General features: G+C 34.5%; 1 protein-coding gene across 14 annotated transcripts in view; it reads left to right on the top strand.

Moving 5' to 3' along the window:
- LOC118356620 (lysine-specific demethylase 6A-like) overlaps window positions 1–19083 on the top strand; it is a 168583-nt gene that overhangs the window by 125385 nt on the left and 24115 nt on the right. For all 14 annotated transcript variants that reach the window (XM_035725897.1, XM_035725896.1, XM_035725903.1 and 11 more), the window contains 6 exons: window positions 1198–1327; window positions 2578–2683; window positions 3196–3401; window positions 13803–13867; window positions 13947–14021; window positions 14837–14985. In XM_035725897.1, coding sequence (XP_035581790.1) covers window positions 1198–1327; window positions 2578–2683; window positions 3196–3401; window positions 13803–13867; window positions 13947–14021; window positions 14837–14985 — 731 coding nt within the window. The remainder of the gene's footprint in view (window positions 1–1197; window positions 1328–2577; window positions 2684–3195; window positions 3402–13802; window positions 13868–13946; window positions 14022–14836; window positions 14986–19083) is intronic.

The raw sequence follows: 19083 nt of genomic DNA, 5'->3' as shown, positions 1-19083 counted from the left end.
GTATTTTTAACAGCTGTTTTCCTTACATATCTTAATACATTATTTTTGAATTTCATAATCTAATAGCACAGTCTGGTTTCATTTTTTTAGAACATTTTATTTATTTTAGTGAGGGAGGGAGAGAGAGTATGTGCACATTAGGGGGAGGGGCAGAGAGAGAGGAAGAGAGAGAATCCCAAGCAACTCCCTGCGGATGGTGGAGCCCTGCATCTGCTCCTAAACTAAACTCAAAACTGAGAGATTATGCCCAGCAAACAGCCAATTAGGCACCCCAGTTCAATGACTTCAAAGGCTTAACAGTTTTTGTTTTGAGGGGTTTTTTGCTGTTGTTGTTTGTTTTAATCTTAAACCTTTAGAAACATTCCTGTAATGTTCTTATACTAAAAACAGTGTGCATTTCAGAGTAGTTTTCCTATACTTTAAGAATATGTAATTTATAAATAAATCTTTCATTAATGGAAGAATATTAATCCAATGCATAGCAACTATACATGTTATTTTGAAAGTTACTGTAATAAGTTAGAGTAAAATGGTGTCTTCCTGAATATTAGGGAATTACAAATAAAATCAGTTTTGAAAATAAACAAATGGTCTTTCTAGATTTGAAAGTTGTCAAAAAGTTACTCTGTAATTAAGGTATTTAGGAAAAGAGACAAATCTTAGTATGAGATTATTACCTCCTATTTTTGGCTCAAAGTACTGTTAACAGTGAAGAAAATCTGTTGGTCAAACATGTTGAGAAAGTTGTTGGAGTTTATATTTTTCAGGTAAGAAAATAAATTGGAAAATTAGAAAAGAAATTTTGTCAATAATTCATGTTATGTAGGTATATAGTATATTTCACTTAGTTTTTCTTTCCTTTTTTTTTTTTTTTTTAAAGATTTAAAGGGAACACAAGCAGGGGGAGCGGGAGAGGGAGAAGCAGGCTTCCTGCTGAGCAGGGAGCCCGATGTGGGGCTGGATCCCAGGACCCTGGGATCATGACCTGGGCTGAAGGCAGACACCTAATGACTGAGCCACCCAGGCACCCCTTGCTTAGTTTTTCTTAAATGATACAAGAAATCAAAGTGAATATCTGCCAAGATTAAGCTTTTGATCATTTTTACTGAATGAATACCAATAAGCATTTTATTTTTGTAAATGCTCTATGCCTAAACCTTAATTTTAGTTTCCTTTTTTCTGCTTACTATTTTCCAGGAATTTAGGCAAAAATGGATTGTCTAATAGTCATATTTTGTTGGAAAAATGTCCGCCTCCAAGACCACCAACCTCACCATACCCTCCCTTGCCTAAAGACAAGTTGAATCCACCCACACCTAGCATTTATGTGAGTTTCACTGACAAAATAGGAATATATCAAGTGTCTGAACTTGTCTTTTGAAGATATATTTTTATACCAATGCGGATGCCCTTTTAAAGATTAAATCTCACAAGTTGATAATTCTTGAAAAACGTATTTTATCCCAGATGATAAATAACATTTCTCAATCTAAATAACTACCTCTTTTTATGAAAAATCACTGCTGAACAGCCATGCTTTTTATGTATATGTTTATGATTGCTTTGCACTAGACCGACAGACCTAAGTAGTACAAAACAACACGTAGTCCACTAAGCCTAATATATTTACCACCTGTCCTTTTGTAGAAAAGGTTTTGAGTAGTGGTTTATTCAGAAAGATTTGTTGAAGTCAATATTTAAATTTAAATATCTTCTCACAGATGGACTGGGGTTATTGGAGAGTAGCAAAAGAATTGTTTTGTGTCATTTTTTGGTTAACTTGTTCTAAATGTACACTGTATGTCTTATATTTTAGAAAATGTACATTGTTCTAAAAGTTGATATAAATCAAAATAATTTGATTTTTTTCCCAGTTTTGTTGTCCACCCTTGTGAAATTCCCTTAGACATGTGCAAAAAAGAGTTTTGAGCTAAAAGTCAAATAATAAGCATTAAGAATGATTTTTAGGTAGAGGATTTTGAAGATTTGGCCTTTTCCCAGGGTTACATTATCCTTTATCAAATTTAAAATGTATGCATATCTTATTGTGAAGGGAAGATGTGAGATAAAGATGAAATAAACTTTCAGGGAATAAATGCAAAATGAATACTTATCTTTATGGGTATTATTGAATCATTTTTAAATTTTGCTTTTAGTTTTTAAATCACTTCAATGTTGAGCATTAAGTTTCACTTCTCCCACCTCTTTTACAAGAAGTATAGAAGTACAGTTAAAGTACACTTAGGTAATACTTTAAACTACTAAAATGTTTAAATATCATCAGTTTGGTATAATGTGATGTAGTAGTGTAATATAACACATTGATAATATCATTTGAAGCTGTATCAAATTAAGATATGTTTCTTTAAAAGAGAAATTTGTGTAGCTATTAACTCCTAGTAATAATTTCCTGCAAAAACTAATGATAAAATACTGTAATGTGTAACAACACAGTATTAATGGTTGAGATACATTGTAGGTGTAAAAATGACTGGTTGATGAAAAAGCGAATATAGATTTGCATTATAATATTTAATCATTTGTATGAAATCTTAACAAAACATTTTAATTTTACAGTTGGAAAATAAGCGTGATGCTTTCTTTCCTCCATTACATCAGTTTTGTACAAATCCCAAAAACCCTGTTACAGTAATACGTGGCCTTGCTGGAGCTCTTAAACTAGGTAAGATTGAAAAAAGGAAGTTTGAGCATTTTTTTAAATTACTATCTTTATTATTTTAAAACACTGGCAGAAACTTTTTTTTCAATTTCAATGTTTAATGTTCTTTCCTTTCTTTCTCTCTCTGACTCTTTAGCAGCACATCTTTAGTAGCAGCACATCTTCAGTAGGTGATGCCAGTATTGACATATTTATGATGGATGTTTACTTAGTTTTTAATTGGATATCATTATGCAACATTACTGTTTTAGGTTACATAACAGAAGTCTTTCTGAGCTATAAAATGTAGGTAAAATTATATCCTATTTGTAAGTGCTACCAGCTCCTTTTTATATCCTGTCATGATGGGTAGATCTAGTGTTTCAAGGACTTGCTTTGCAAATGTGGCACCACATGGCTTCAAGCAGTCTTAGGAAAATGGATAGAGTTCCTTCAGGTTTTTTCTAAATAGTTTTTAAATGTTCAGTGTACCAAATACAATTTTATTTATTAACACTATTTATTTATTTATGAAGATCTTGGACTTTTCTCTACCAAAACTTTGGTAGAAGCTAACAATGAACATACTGTAGAGGTGAGGACACAGTTGTTGCAACCAGCAGATGAAAACTGGGATCCCACTGGAACTAAGAAAATCTGGCGTTGTGAAAGTAATAGATCTCATACTACAATTGCTAAATATGCACAATACCAAGCCTCCTCTTTCCAGGAATCATTGCGAGTGAGTATTTATTTCCTGTAGATTATTTTGCTAAATGTACATTACTTTTACAACAATCTGTTTGGTTTGTATAACTGTGATTATAAGTGCTGTAACTTAGAAATGATTAAACTATTAATTTAAGCAAAGGTGGAGGTGATAAAATATATTTTGTTAATAGAAACAGTTACTGTCATCAGATATCTTCTGATTTTGAAAGATTTCTAAGTAAAATGGCAAAGTAAGTCTACTAAATAGTTGTAGAGTTATTTAATATTAAGGAAAACTATCTGAGTAGGTCTCACGTGCATTGAGTCAATAAAAAGGTGTTGAAAGGTATCACAGGAAAAATTAGTACTCTTTCTGTGTCACTTGTAGTCTTTAAAGAAGACTGCAGGAGAAGCAGAAATGTCTCAAAATATATAAGAAGTACAAAAATAAAACAAGGGTTCCTAAAAGGCCTACTAGGAAGTGAATCAAATTGAATCCTCTAGCAGTTACTAAAATAGAACTTTGTGGACTCTTTCACAAATGATGAGATCACTAAATACATTTCTCAAACACTTGCTTGAATTATGTTTGTTATTAATTTGAATTATGTATACGAAGATGGTAAGACAGTTCTGGTGAGTGTAGCATCAAATACGGAGTTACTGTTGCTCATTATGTTGTAAATTGAAGCTAGTATAACATTGTGTTTCAACTTATAGAAATAAATATAAATACAAATTAATAAAAAGAAGGAAAATAAAAATTACAGAAATAAAAACTGAGTTTGAACTGAGTATCACAGACAAAATAATGCAGAAATGTCATTAAAAATAGGGTAAGCATTCTTATTGAAGATATTTCTTTTTAACCATATTTCTTTTTTTCCTTTTAAATTTTTTTGTTATGTTAATCACCATACATTACATCATTAGTTTTTGATGTAGTGTTCCAAGATTCATTGTTTGTGCATAACACCCAGTGCTCCACGCAGAACGTGCCCTCTTTAATACCCATCACCAGGCTAACCCATCCCCCCACCCCCCTCCCCTCTAGAACCCTCAGTTTGTTTTTCAGAGTCCATCATCTCTCATTAACCATATTTCTTTAAAAGAATGATTAGTGTTTTTTTTTTTTAAGCTAGTCAACTCTTTAAAGAATACATGAACCACATATAGTATAAAGTTTTAAATTTTTAATTTTTCAGGTCATTTATTTTTAGAAATGTTTAAGGTTCTGACTTCATTTTACATTTTTAATAATACCAGAAGAATCAATTATTTATGTGTGAATTGTGTATGTATAGAGTTCTTTGTACACATTTACTTTTGTATAGTTTTTACATGTGTAGTTCAGTGGCTTTAAATAAATCCACAGTATTGTTCAACTATCACTACTATCTGTCTCCAGCATTTTTCATCATCTCATTCTGAAACTTAAGTAAGTAAATCACCATTATCTTTTTTCCATAGTTCATGGTAACCACTATTCTACTTTTCTTTTCTTATAAATGAGACAGTTCTGGTTGCTTTCGTCCTTTTGTACCTGGCTTATTTCTTTTAGGAGAAAGTCTTCCCATACCATGTATTTTGTAGTAATGTATCACAATTTCATTCCTTTTAAAAGCTGAAAATACTCCATTTTGTGTATTAATGTTTTGTTTTTCCATATATCTGTTGATGGGCATTTGTCTTATTTTCACTTGTCTATTGTGAATAATGCTGATGTGAAAATTTGTGTTCAAATATGTTCAAATATTTTCCACAATGGTTATGTCATTTCATACTTCTACTAACAGTGGACACCCATTCCACCTTCTCTACATCCTCCCAACACTTGTTATCTTGCTACTTGTGGGGGTTTTTTTTGTTTGCTTTTCAATAATAGCTATCGTAATGGGTGTGAAATGATATGGTTTTGATTTCCATTTCCCTTACGATTAGTGATGTTAAGAATCTTTTCTTTTGCTGATTACCCATTGGTATACCTTCTTTAGAGAAATACCTCCTCAGTTTCATTGCCCATTTTTAAATTTGATTGTTTTATTTTGTATTGTTGCAGGAGTTTTCTCTGTATTGGGGTTATTCCTGTATCAGATACCTAATTTGCACATCTTTTCCACCATTTAATGCATTTTTTTTTAAGATTTATGTATTTATTTGAGAGAGAGAGATTGTGATAGGAGCAAGGAGCAGAAGGAGAGGTAGAGAATCTCAAGCAGACTCCCTGCTGAGCATGAGCCCTATGCAGGGCTCAGTCTCACAATCCTGAAATTATGACCTGAGCCAAAATCAAGAGTTAGACAGTAAACCAGCTGAGACACCCAGGCACTCCCCAGCAGTATAGTATCATATAGAGAGTTCCTTTGCCCTAGAAATTCTATGTCCTTTACCTAATTATAATTTCCTTCCAGGAAACCATTGATATTTTTAAGTCTCTAGTTTTGCCTTTTCCAGAATGTCATATAGTTTTAATATATTGTAAGTAGCCTTTTCACATTAAATTCTTTTATGTAATAATATGCATTTAGGTTTCCTCTATGTCTTCTCATTTGACCGCTCATTTTTGTTTATCTCTGAATAACATTTCCTTTTCTGGAAACACCAGTCTGTCTATTTACTAATCTACCGAAGGTGAAAGAAAAAAAATTGCACTGTAATTTGATGGAACCAACCTTGTTTTTTTCCTGATGTTGGGAGTGCTTTGGGTTCCTCACTCTTCATATAATGCAAGTTTGGTCTTTTTGTAGATATTCTTACTAGGTGAGGAAGTTCCTTAGTATTTCAGGTTCACAGGGAGTAATTTTACCACGCACTGTTTGATTTTGCTTTTTCTGCATCAATTGTACAATCATAGGTTTTGCTTTTTCAGTCTTTTAAAGTGATGGATTACAATGATTGGTTTCTTAATGTTGAATCAGCCTGCGTACCTGGGATGAATCCCACTTGGCCATGGTGTATAATTATTTTGTTCAGGATTTTTCTATCTGTGTTTATAAGACATATTCTTTTTTTTTTAATTTTTTATTGTTATGTTAATCACCATATATTACATAATTTGTTTTGGTGTACTGTTCCTTGATTCATTGTTTGTTCATAACACCCAGTGCTCCATGCAGAATGTGCCCTCCTCAATACCCATCACCAGGCTAACCCATCCCCCCACCCTCCTCCCCTCCAGAAACCTCAGTTTGTTTTTCAGAGTCCATCATCTCTCCTGGTTCGTCTCCCCCTCTGACTTACTCCCCTTCATTCTTCCTCTCCTGCTATCTTCTTCTTTTTCTTTTTTCTTAAAATATGTTGCGTTATTTGTTTCAGAAGTACAGATCTGTGATTCAACAGTCTTACACAATTCACAGCGTTCACCGTAGCATGTATCTTCCCCAATGTCCATCACCCAGCCACCCCATCCCTCCCACCCCCGACCACTCCAGCAACCCTCAGTTTGTTCCTGAGATTAAGAATTCCTCATATCAGTGAGGTCATATGATACATGTGACATATTCTTTTTTTGTATTCACTTTTTGTAATGTCTTTGGTGATGTCTTAACAATGTTTAGTGTTGGTATTAAGGCAGTCATTATGTTGGGCTTATTGAGTGCACTGAGGAACTCACCAGTAAGTTTTATCTAGCCGTTGTGATTTTTTTCTATTATAGCAAGTTATTTATTATTGATGCAGTTTCTTTAATAGTTATAGGCTCATTCAGGTTCTCTTTCTTATGTTATTTTTGGTAGAATGTAATTTTCAAGGAATTGGTTCATCTCATCCAGATTGTCAAATTTGTGGGCATATAATTGTTCATAATATTTTTTTTAAAGATTTTATTTATTTACTTGACAGAGACACAGTGAGAGAGGGAACACAAGCAGGGGGAGAGGGAGAGGGAGAAACAGGCTTCCCGCTGAGAAGGGAGCCCAATTCAGGGGCTCTGGGATCAGGACCTGAGCCGAAGGCAGACGCTTAATGACTGAGCCACTCAGGCCCCCTGTTCATAGTATTTTTTTATAATCCTTTAATGACCATGGTAATTGTAGTGATGTCCAGTATTTTATTTCTGTTGTTTTTCCCACCTATGAGTGTCCCCTCCCCTACCTCCCGATTAGCATGGTTATAGTGATTTTACTGATCTTTACAAAGAGCCATTTTTTGGTTTCGTGTTTTTTTTTCTGTTGATTTTCCTTTTTCAACTTATTAATTTCTGTTTTAATTTTTAATGTTTATTTTTCGCACTTTAAGAACATGGTTTCTTCTAAAGTTCATAGGGTACATATTCATTAACATTTAAAATACCAGGATGATACAACACCTACACATAGACCATAATGGAATTAAATCACAGATCATTAACACAAAGATAGCCAAATGCATAGAGATTAAAGAACATTACTAAACACCTGGTTGAAGAAGGAATCTCAAAAGATTATTTTAAAATACATTCCAATGAAAACACAACTTGTTAAAACTGTGAGATGCAGCAAAAGCGGTGTTTAGTAGGAAATTTAAAGCAATCAATACATCTGGTGCAGCCACTATGGAAACCCTATTGAGGTTCCTCAAAAATTTTAAGATAGAACTAGTATATAACCCAGCATTTCTATTTCTGGGTATATATTTGAAGAAAATGAAATCAGTCTCTGGAAAAGGTATCTGTATCCCCTTGTTTATTACAGCATTTTTACAATAATCAAGACAAGGAAACAACCTTAATGTCTATCACAGATAAAGAATGTGTTGGGGGCGGGCAGGGGCAGGGAGGGAGAGAGATGGAATATTATTCAGCCATTTAAAAAAAGGAAATGCTGGGCGCCTGGGTGGCTCAGTTGGTTAGCGACTGCCTTCGGCTCAGGTCATGATCCTGGAGTCCCGGGATCGAGTCCCGCATCGGGCTCCCTGCTCAGCGGGGAGTCTGCTTCTCCCACTGACCCTCTGCCCTCTCGTGCTCTCTGTCTCTCGTTCTCTCTCTCTCAAATAAATAAATAAATAAAATCTTTAAAAAAAATAAAAAATAAAAAAAGGAAATGCTACCATTTGCAAAACCTAGAGTGGACTTTTAAGGCATCATGCAAGTAAAATAAGACAAAAAACAATAAATACTGTATAATGTCAGTTATGTGGAGTCTGGATAAAAAACTTATAGATACAGAGGATTGCTTGAGGGTTATGCAGAATGGGTGAATGTGGTCAAAACATACAAAATTTGAGTGATAAGGAAGTCCTAGGGATATATTATACAAATACAGTGACTATAATTAATACTGTACTACATATTTGAAAGTTGATAAAGACAGTAGTTTTTTAAAATTCCAGTGTAATAAACATACAATGTTATATTAGTTTCAGATGTACAATATGGTGATATATACCTCAGCGATTCTATACATCACTCAGTGCTCATCATAAGTGTACTCATATCCCCTTCACCTATTTGACCACCTCCCACTCCAGACCTTCCCTCTGGAACCACCAGTTTGCTCTCTAGAGTTGAGTCTGATTTTTTGTTTATCTCTTTTTTTCTTTGTTTATGGTAACTTAAGTTTGAACCCATTCTCTTCTCCCTTCCCTGTTTTAGGAATATAGTGTCCTATTTTATATCCTTTTATTTTGTGAATCTCTTGATTGATTCTTACAGATATACCTAATTTGACTGTTCTTGTGCTTCCTGCTTTTCTTACTCCTGCTTATGGTATTTCTTTACCACTCAGAGGGATCCCCTTTAACATTTCTTGTAAGTCTGCTTTAGTGCTTTTGAATTCCTTTAACTTTTGTTTCTCTGGGAAACTCTTTATCTTTCCTATTCTGAATGATAGCCTTGCTGGATAGAGTATTCTTAGCTAAAGGTTTTTTATTTCAGTGCTTTGAATATATCCTACCAATTCCTTCAGGCCCTTGCAAAGTTTCTGGTAAAAATTCAGCTAATAGCTTTTGGGTTTCCCTTGTATGTAACTGCTTTTTTTTCTCTTGTCGCTTTTAAAATTCTCTCTTTATGACTACTTTTTGCTGTTTTAATTACTATGTCCCTTGGAGTGGATGTCCTTGGGTTGATTTTGTTGAGGGTTTTCTTTGCCTCCTTGATCTGGATTTGTCTCCCAGATTAGGGAAGTCTTTAACTCTTATTTCTTCAAATAAATTTTTTGCCCCCTTTTCTCTTTCCTTTTTGGGATCCCTATAATGCAAATGTTATTGTGCTTGCTGGTGTCACTGAGTTTCCTTAACCTATTTTCGTAATGTATTCATTTTTTCTTTCTCCTTTTCAGCTTGATTGCTTCTTATTACTGTGTCCTCCAGGTTGCAGAGCCATTCTTCTGCTTCCTCTAGTCTACTGTTTATTCTCTCTAGTGTATTTTTAATTTCAGTTATTGAGTTCTTCATTTCTGATTGGTTCTTTTTCATGTTTCCTATCTTTGTTGAGGGTCTCACTGAGATTTGCCACTCTTTTCTCAAGTCCAATGAGTATGTTTATAATCGTTACTTTAAATTCTCTGTCGGGCATATTGCTTATTTTTCTTTATTTGTTTGTTTTAGGTCTCTTGCTGTGATTTTGTCATGTTCTCTCAATTGGGACAACTCCTGTGTCTCTTCACTTTGTCTAACTCCCTGGGTTTGTTTCTGTGTGTTAGGAAAGTCAGCTACATCTCCTGTTCTTGGTGGTAGTGGCCTTATGAAGAAGAGGTCCTGTGGTTTCCTGTTCAGGGGTGTCTTCCTGTGTGTGTGTTATATGCACTCTACTATTGTGGCTAATCTGTGTTTGCCATCAGTCCAGTCATCTGTAGTGGTTCTCTTTGTCTGTTCCGGGTTTGAATTGGTTCCTGTATTGTTCTGCTTGTTTTTTGTTTTTTGTTTTTTAAGATTTTATTTATTTGACAGAGCGAGAGAGCACAAGCAGGGGAAGCAGGAGAAGGAGAGGGAGAAGCAGGCTCCCTGCTCATTGGAGCTTGATCCCAGGACCCTGGGATCATGACCTGAGCCGAAGGCAGATGCTTAACCAACTGAGCCACTCAGGCGCCCCTGTTGTGCTTGTTTTTTAAGTCAAGAAAATAGAGTTGTTTTTGTTTTTGTTTTTAAGATATTTATTTATTTAAGAAGAAGAGCACACAGGCAAAGGGAGGGGCGGTGGGGGGGAAGACGACAGGAGAGAGAAAATCTCAAGCTGACTCCCCACTGAGCATGGAGCCTCATGTGGGGTTCCATCTCATGACCCTGAGATCATAACTTGAACCAAAACCAAGAAGTTGGGTGCTTAACTGACTGAGCCACAGAGGCATTCCTGATCCCTGTATTGTTAGTAGATGAGTTTGGGGCCTCTTTTGGCTTGAGCTGAATCAGACCAGGCATTTGCCAGAGCTGCATTAGCATCAAACTATAGGGTACAATTTATGTGTAGAAGTTTTACTTGATGGGCAAGCCTGTAGCCAGACCTGATGTCTGCCCTAGCCCATTTTAGGGGTAGTCAGATTGATGTGTGTGGTTGGTTATCTTTCCCTCTCCTATGGGCAGAATTCACTTTAGGATGGCGTTGGCCCTTGTTGGGGCTGCTTGCCTACTGCCAAGCTTGTATTGCCACTCAGGATGTATTACCACAGAGGCCAAGTCCATAGCATAATGCAGGGTGGGGCTCACAGTGATAGCAAGGTGTGTATCTGTATGCTGTGGGAGGGGACCCAGAGGCTTTTTGTAGGGGGCATGTCTACAGGACAACCAGGGCAGGTCATACTTATAGCAAGCTAAGTGGAGAGTGTTGACACTGCACTGGTTCCTGAAAGTTTCCAAGTATCTAGGTTGGAGGGCAGGAGAAGGAAATGGTTCCCACCCACCTCTTTTGTTCTGGAGAAGTGTCCCAGAGATCTCTGCCCCTTCAGCACACCTCTGAGATTAGTAAGCCTCTGATCTTTTACTTTTCACACTGCCGCTTCTGTGCTGTATCTCTGTTCAACTGTTTGTTCTGTGTCTTTAAGAGTAGGTGCTCAGTTTTCTATCACTGTCCCAGCTCTTCCAGAGCCTAACCCACAGATTTAGGAAAGTAAGTGTTAAGTCTGGTTTTCAAATCCAAATGGCTTTCATGTGTGGGTCTCGAGTGCCTGGTGTGCAGGTCTAGATTCTCCCCCTCTTTGATCCCAAAGTTTCCCTCCCTCCCATGGACAGTCCTGTGAGTTTATTTGGCTCCCCACCATGTCTCCACCCTTCCTACCCTCTTCAGTGTGACCTCTTCTCAGTGTTTAGCTGTGGCAAGTATGCCACACCCCAACTCCAACCTCCCACCCCCATTAGTGTGTTGCCCTGGAGTTTGTTTTGTTTTTTAAGATTATTTATTTATTTGAGAGAGAGTGAAAGAACACAAGTAGAGGTGGTGGAGGAGAAGAGCAAAGGGAGCAGAAGAAGTAGACTCCCTCCTGAGCAGGGATTCCAGGATCATGACCTGAACCAAAGACAGCCACCCAACCAACTGAGCCACCCAGGTTCCCCTGCCCTGAAGTTTTTAACTCTTAGACATGTTCACATTGAGTCATTGGCAAATTGTGAATTACACTAAGTTTTTCCTGCCACAGCATTGTTTCCAGTGGAGGTCTCTTTTCCTTTTAATGATTTTTGTTAACTACCTGTGTCCAGGTGTGGACGCAACATTTTCCTGTGTCCTCACGTCTTTTACTCATCTGAAAATAGTTGATTTTTAGATTTGTTCACCTTTTTAGTAAATTCTTAGTTCAGTGTGGCTATTTCTTCTCTTCTTACAGGTCCAAACAAGTGCTTAGACAAGTCTTTAATTTGAAGATACTTTCCTTGTTCAGTAGTTATCTTTCCACTTTTTTGATGGTGTTCTTTGAAGCACAAAACTTTATTTTTGATGAATTATTACTTTACTTTGATTGCCTTTTATTTGATGTCATAGCTAAGAAATCATTGCCTAATCTATGGTTGTGTATTTTACTCTTGCGTATTTCATTTTAAGAATTTTATAGTGGTACATCTTACATTTACATCTTTGATTTATTCTGAGTTATGATAAAAGGAAGGAATTCAGTTTCATTCTTTAGAGTGTGGATATCCAGTTGTTTTAGCATCACTTCCATATTGAATTATATTGGCACCTTTTCAAGAGAATAACAAACTTTTATTCAGCTTTTAAATTCCTCTCTAGTGCTATGTGCTTTATTTTATATGTGTGTGTGTGTGTGTGTGTGTGTGTGTGTAGTATCAAAAAATTAGACAATAAAGAAATTGTTTTTATGCCCTTCATTTTGTTAGTAATAATCCACACAGGCGAGGTCAGGATGACTAAACAAAATTATAAGTTAAAATGGTAAATCTTCATTTTCCTTACCGTATATATCTTTGGCTGTATTTGTACTCATATTCAAACATTCTTCCAGTTTAAAATGTGTACTTTTGTTCTGCTACTTGACATTTGTAAAATAACTTCCGTAGTCCCCTAATTTGCTTTTATTTTTTCATTATCTTTACGAATTTGTGGCAAGTATAAAGTCCTACATATTTCATTCCAGAAGAGTGTCCATATGGAAAACAAATTTTGCTTTTTGTTTTTGAAATACAGAATAAAGTGTTGTTCTTAGGGTTATGTATGTGTACTCCCAGAATTTTTTTCCTAAAAAAACCCTCATTCTTTATTTTTTTTTTTACTTTATTTTATTTTTATTTTTGTTTGAAAGAGAGAGAATATGTCTGAGAGTTGGGGAAGAATCAGAAGAGGAGGTAGAGGGACAGAGAGGCTCCATGCCCAGTGTGGAGTCTGAGGCAGGGTTTGATCTGACAATGCTGAGATCACAATCTGAGCATAAATCAAGGGTCGAACACTTAACTGAGCCACCCAGGTGACCCTTTTATATTATTATTGTTTTATTTTTCAGTTCTCTTTAAAATTCTTCTGAAATCACTTAAAATGAAATTCATCCACCGGTTTTGAATGTTTGATGGTCCTTAATAAAATTAGAATTGGGGGTGCCTGGGTGGCTCAGTTGTTAAAACGTCTGCGTTCGGCTCAGGTCATGATCCCAGAGTCCTGGGATCAAGTCCCACATCGGGCTCCCTGCTTGGCGGGAAACCTGCTTCCCCCTTTCCCACGTCCCCTGCTTGTGTTCCCTCTCTTGCTGTCTCTCTTTCTCTCTCTCTCTGTCAAATAAATAAATAAAATCTTAAAAAAAAAGAATTAGTACGTTTTTCTTATTTACATAATACCTGACTTATATAATATTAATTTTGTGACTGATAGAGGAGGTTATTACCATGCCATTTGGCTTGATTTTACTTGGTTTTTTACTTAATGTAGTAGTCATTGAAGATATTTTTTGTGAAATGTGCCTATAGAAACTTACTTTTGAAATCAGTCTGTAATGCTTGTGTAGATAAAACTATTTTATTAATTGTGTAATGAAAATTGTAGCCTGAAATAGTTACGCAGAATGTTTTTGCTAATCCATAGGAAGAAAATGAGAAAAGAACACAACATAAAGAATATTCAGATACTGAATCTGTATCTTCAGATTCGTAAGTAGCTATTAGTGTTCATTCAGTATTTTTGTCCAAAATTCATGGATTTAATATTCTTAAAAAATTTTTTTTTAAGTTCTGGAAGGAGAAGAAAAGGACCTTTTAAAACCATAAAATTTGGAACCAACATTGACCTCTCAGATGACAAAAAGTAAGTCCTCCAGTTATATGTAGTTTGAATCACAAGATTGGAAATTGGTTTCGTATTTTCTTCAACCCTAGTCATTCTTTTTGTTGTTCTTTGTTGTTGTTGTTTAAGATTTTGTTTGTTTATTTGACAGACCGCGAGAGAGGGAACACAAGTGGGGGAGTGGGAGAGGGAGAAGCAGGCTCCATCCCTGGGATCATGACCTGAGCCAAAGGCAGATGCTTAACCAACTGAGCCACCCAGGCGCCCCCTTTTTGTTGTTTTTTTTTATGTTACCATAGCAGTCTTAGTTAAAAACACTAGCATTCTGAAATGATTTTTGCTAGGTTTTGCAATAGATTTTAGTTACTGAGAAATATGAAAAGATTAAATTTACAAATTAGAAAAGAAAGATCATTTTCTTTTTTAAGATTTTGTTTATTAGAGATAGAGGACAGAGAGAGCAAGAGAGCACAAGCGGGGGAGGGGAAGGGAGGGTCAGGGACAGAGGGAGAAGCAGACGTCCCACTGAGCAGGGAGCCTAGGATCATGAAATGAGCTGAAATCAAGATTTGGATATTTAACTGACTGAGCTACCCAGGCACCTCTCTTTTATTCCTAAAATTATAAATTTTTAGAATTTAATTTTCAGTGATCTCAATTTATTTTGGAACTTTTTTCCTTGGAAGAGCTAATACTGTACTACTTCTAACCTTAAAAATGTAATACTTAGAGATTTAAATGTGTTTCTGATTGGAACATAGTATTTTCAAAGACCTGGTAAATTCTCTTAAATATTTGCAACAAGGTGACACTTTTGATCTATTACTTTATTTCAGGTGGAAATTGCAGCTACATGAGCTGACTAAACTTCCTGCTTTTGTGCGTGTGGTATCAGCAGGAAACCTTCTAAGCCACCTTGGTCATACTGTGCTGGGCATGAATACAGTTCAGCTATACATGAAAGTTCCAGGGAGTCGAACACCAGGTTATTTTTGTGAACTAATATATCTTGTATAACTGAAGAATTAATCAAATATGAAACACACATACAACCAGTTTCTTCCCATTTGTAAATAATAAAGCCAAAAGCCAAATGAGTTTTTAATGCTTTCTCATACGTAAAAATATTTGTAATTATTTCTATAGTTTAGCTGAGAGTAATTTTCTCTATGTGTCTTGTATCTTTTTGATATGTAAACATGAAAATAATCCAAAACATTTAACTGGGAAGGAGGCAGTAAATTACTCAGTGAATAAAAGAGATAAACAATTTAAAAGCTTTGTCTTTACAAGCTCAGTAGTTTGCAAAATTTTTTTCACTGGAGTTACAAGAGCTATATCATAATAATGAAATTATATTCTTACTGTATAAAATAAAAATTTCTTTGAAGATATTAAATATATAATACACCATTGTTTTCTAATCTGTCCTATTTATCATTTTCATAAAAATGTAGTTTAGAAATTTTCTAATGAAGGAGCTAATCAGACTTCTTTTTGGTGCTTGTAAGTACTTTAGGTTCTATAAGATATTTTGTAGGTGTTCATATAAGAGAAAAAATGTTTATATGACTTTTTATTGATGAAGGTGAAAATACAAAATAATTGAGCACAGTTTTTCCTCCTTATGGGAGAATAAAATTTCACTGTATTGGGGCTTGGGGTTAGCATTCCCTATTGGGAGTCAGCTACAGATGTGCATCTATAAAAAGCTGTTCTGCAATGAAATCTATGTATTTCATCTTTAAAAATGTCTTTTCATACAAATAGTCACTGCCAGATACTGCTTTCAATCAATAAGCATATTTTACTGGAATATGTTGTTTGGAAAGCATTTATTGAATTCCGTTAGGTCTTTTAACTTGATATTTTTATGTCTCATTGCTTTGCAGATTAATCCTTCATAGTTTCCATTTGGAATCTTCTCATTTGCAGTGGCTTTTACAATATGGAAAGGTTTTTTACACTGCATTGATTGAGATTTGAAACATGATATTAGAGTTGTAGTTTGAGCTTGAAAAATGTATGCTGCAGATATTAGAGGGAATGGATGTTTGGGTTCTTGTTCAGTTTTTTAAAAGCACAGAAAGTGTAGAAAGCAAGCTTGCTAATACTTGTGATTCCAAAAATACTGTTCTGCAAAGACTTTATTGTAATTTAAGTTTTGCTTGGATTTTTAGGTTGACTTTCTAAGAATCATTTTTGAAGATTATAACAATTTTTATTATCTGTCAGTTTTCAATAACAGTAACTCATGGTTGTTGCTCTCTTGCAGAAAAAGTTGAGTCTCAACCCTGTTGCTCTAAAAATTGTAATTTCACTATTGCCATATCATGGGGCAGGTCAGAGTGGTCCGCTTCTATTTCTGACAAAAATTCATGGAGCTAATACTCATTAAGTCTTCACGAGTGGTACATAATCAAGTATCTACCAGTGAAGAATACTGTGAATAGCCATAGGCATTAATCACTTCACATTTTAACAACTTTACTTAGTATGTCCATGTAAATTCTTTTCTCCCTTCACACATTTTCTCTACCATTAGTTGTAATACATTCTAATGGATTCCATTCTAGTAGTATTTAATTTAATGTTTTTCAGCTTCTTTGAAAATATTATCACTGTAGTTTGTCCTATAAAGACTAATCCTATATTCACTTAACATTTGCTCTTGATTCCTCAAGATAAATTAGTTAAAATATGAATTAGCAAATACCAATTAGTAAAATCTGTTGACCTGTTAAGCAACAAGAAAAAGTGCCTAAAATTATTTATGTTTTTATTAAAATTCACTATTCATATTGCTTTCAGCATCTTAATTGAATAGCTGTTCTTTAAAAAAAAAAGAAGACTTACTAGTCTGGAACCATTTGATTTTCTCTAGATAGACTGATTTTACTCACTGCAGTGAAATATTATTTAATTAACTCACTGTCTGTCCACCACATCTTGCTTGGCCAGACATGGACTTTAGTTCAGTCTCAGTTTTTTTTTTCTTCTTCTCTTCTTCGTCCTCCTCCTTTTTTTTTTTTAATTTTTGAAAAGAGGTTTGATGATGAGATACTGCATTTAAATTCTCTAACTTTTCTGTCCATTGTTTTCTGTAAGATACATATATATTGTAATGAACACTTTGGTAGTTTCAATGTACGATAATTGTTTTGCACAGCAAGAACATCCTTCTATATTTAAAAACAATGCTTTCTGATGAAATGGAGAAAATTATTTGCACTACCACATGAAGTACATTGCTTTAACATGATGGATATGCACTGGTCTTTTTTTAAATAAAATACTGAAATATGGCGATATGTATATCAGTTGAAATGCTGTTGAATTATAACTGCCATAGTACAGTACTTTACGAACCAGCAGTGAGAACTAATGATAGTGTGTAAGATTGTTGTTACAGGTGCTTAATTCTGATTTGTTGAATGAAAGCACCTGTATACAAAACATAAACCAAAAGTGTTTTTGTGTTCCATGAAAGTCTTATTTACAAGAACACGTTTGGCCCATGGTCGGTAGTTTGTCATCCTCTGATTTAAAGTCTTAAAAATCTTAAAATTTTCATCTAACACAAATCATCTTTGTTTCCTTTGCATTGACATAGATTATGTTATAGATCATAATGCAAATATTTCACAGTCTATGAGTTCTGGCAACTATCTGTAAAGGCAGATAGTAGCAGCAAATAACCAGTTCCTCTCTATGTGTACTGATGTCTGTAGCCTTTTTGTTTTTATTACTATTACTTGTATGTTATAGTTTGACAACCATAGTGCTTACTTCTTTACATTTTCACTGTATATTAGCCATATAATTTGTTTAAAATAGGTTGTTATTTTTAAATGAGTTAGGGTTCCCAACTTTGCTTTTTGAAATATGAAAATCTTTTGAAGAAATGTTGAGTCAAGCTATCCTTTGAGATATCCAGATTTTTAAAGCTCCTCAGGGATTTTGATGTTGATGGAACCCATTGGTTGGAATGTTTATATTCCCAGGCCATTATTGTAAATTCACTTATGTAAAATACTTTATCACTAGTAGTGTTGAAGTCGAGAGAGACAAGGAGAGTTGTAATTAATGAGAGAAGACTTTAGAATCTTTATCCTCTTCGTCCCTAATACCCAAGTATTTCATATGGCATAGGGTTTTTTCCCTTTTTAATATATATATATGATATATATCATATATATATCATATTAGACTGAATCTATTAGGGTTTATTTCATTTTGAAAATTACCCCTTTTTCATATATATGTATATATATATATATATATAGTATTAGACTGAATCTCTTAGGGTTTATTTCATTTTGAAAATTATCCAATTTAGATAGCTCATAAAAGTAAATATTGTATGAAAAATGAAATAAAGGAAATATAAAAATGTCTTTTTCTTTTAAGATCTATGAGGGAGAACAAAATTAATAGATTACCTCTTTGTCATTTGTGCCTAAAAGTGCTTGGGGTTTCTTTGTATAGCATTATATCTTAACAGCATCCTTTGTAACCCTATGAAATTTCTTAGAGGGAATGTTTAGTACATTTTAGTTTGCTCAGTATAATTCAAAAGAAACATTGTTTTAACTTGCTATTTATTTGGTAGGGATTTTGTTCCTCTCCTGACATGCATATAAATGGTACCTTGCTATAACAGTTTTACATTCTGACATGATCTTGAAATGTGTTCTGAAAAATTCAGATTGTTCTCAGATCCTTTATTATGAAGTTTTTTGTCTTTGTTTTTTAAGTAAATCTCTCATGATGTCCCCAAATCTCAAATGTTAAAACTCCATGCCAGGATAATATCTACTTACTTGTGGATAGAAAACATTTACAATTATGTGCCAACATCAAATTGCAGTGTTTATAAGAGCTATAGAGGAGCTACAGGTTGTTAAGTGACCAAGTTACGATTTGAAAATCCTACCTCTTCTCTAATTCTTTGATACTGTTTGTAAGAATTCGGAGTACTTTATGGATGAGGAAGTAGTAGTAATAATGACAGTAGGTAATATTTATTGCTTATCATGTGCTGCTCTCTGATTTATAAGCATATTTTTCACTCTTGAAACAA

This window comes from Zalophus californianus, chromosome Y, assembly GCF_009762305.2.
Source record: "Zalophus californianus isolate mZalCal1 chromosome Y, mZalCal1.pri.v2, whole genome shotgun sequence".
In the NCBI taxonomy this organism is placed as follows: domain Eukaryota; kingdom Metazoa; phylum Chordata; class Mammalia; order Carnivora; family Otariidae; genus Zalophus; species Zalophus californianus.
Note: the sequence above shows the minus strand (reverse complement) of the source record. Positions and strands in the feature narration are given on the sequence as shown.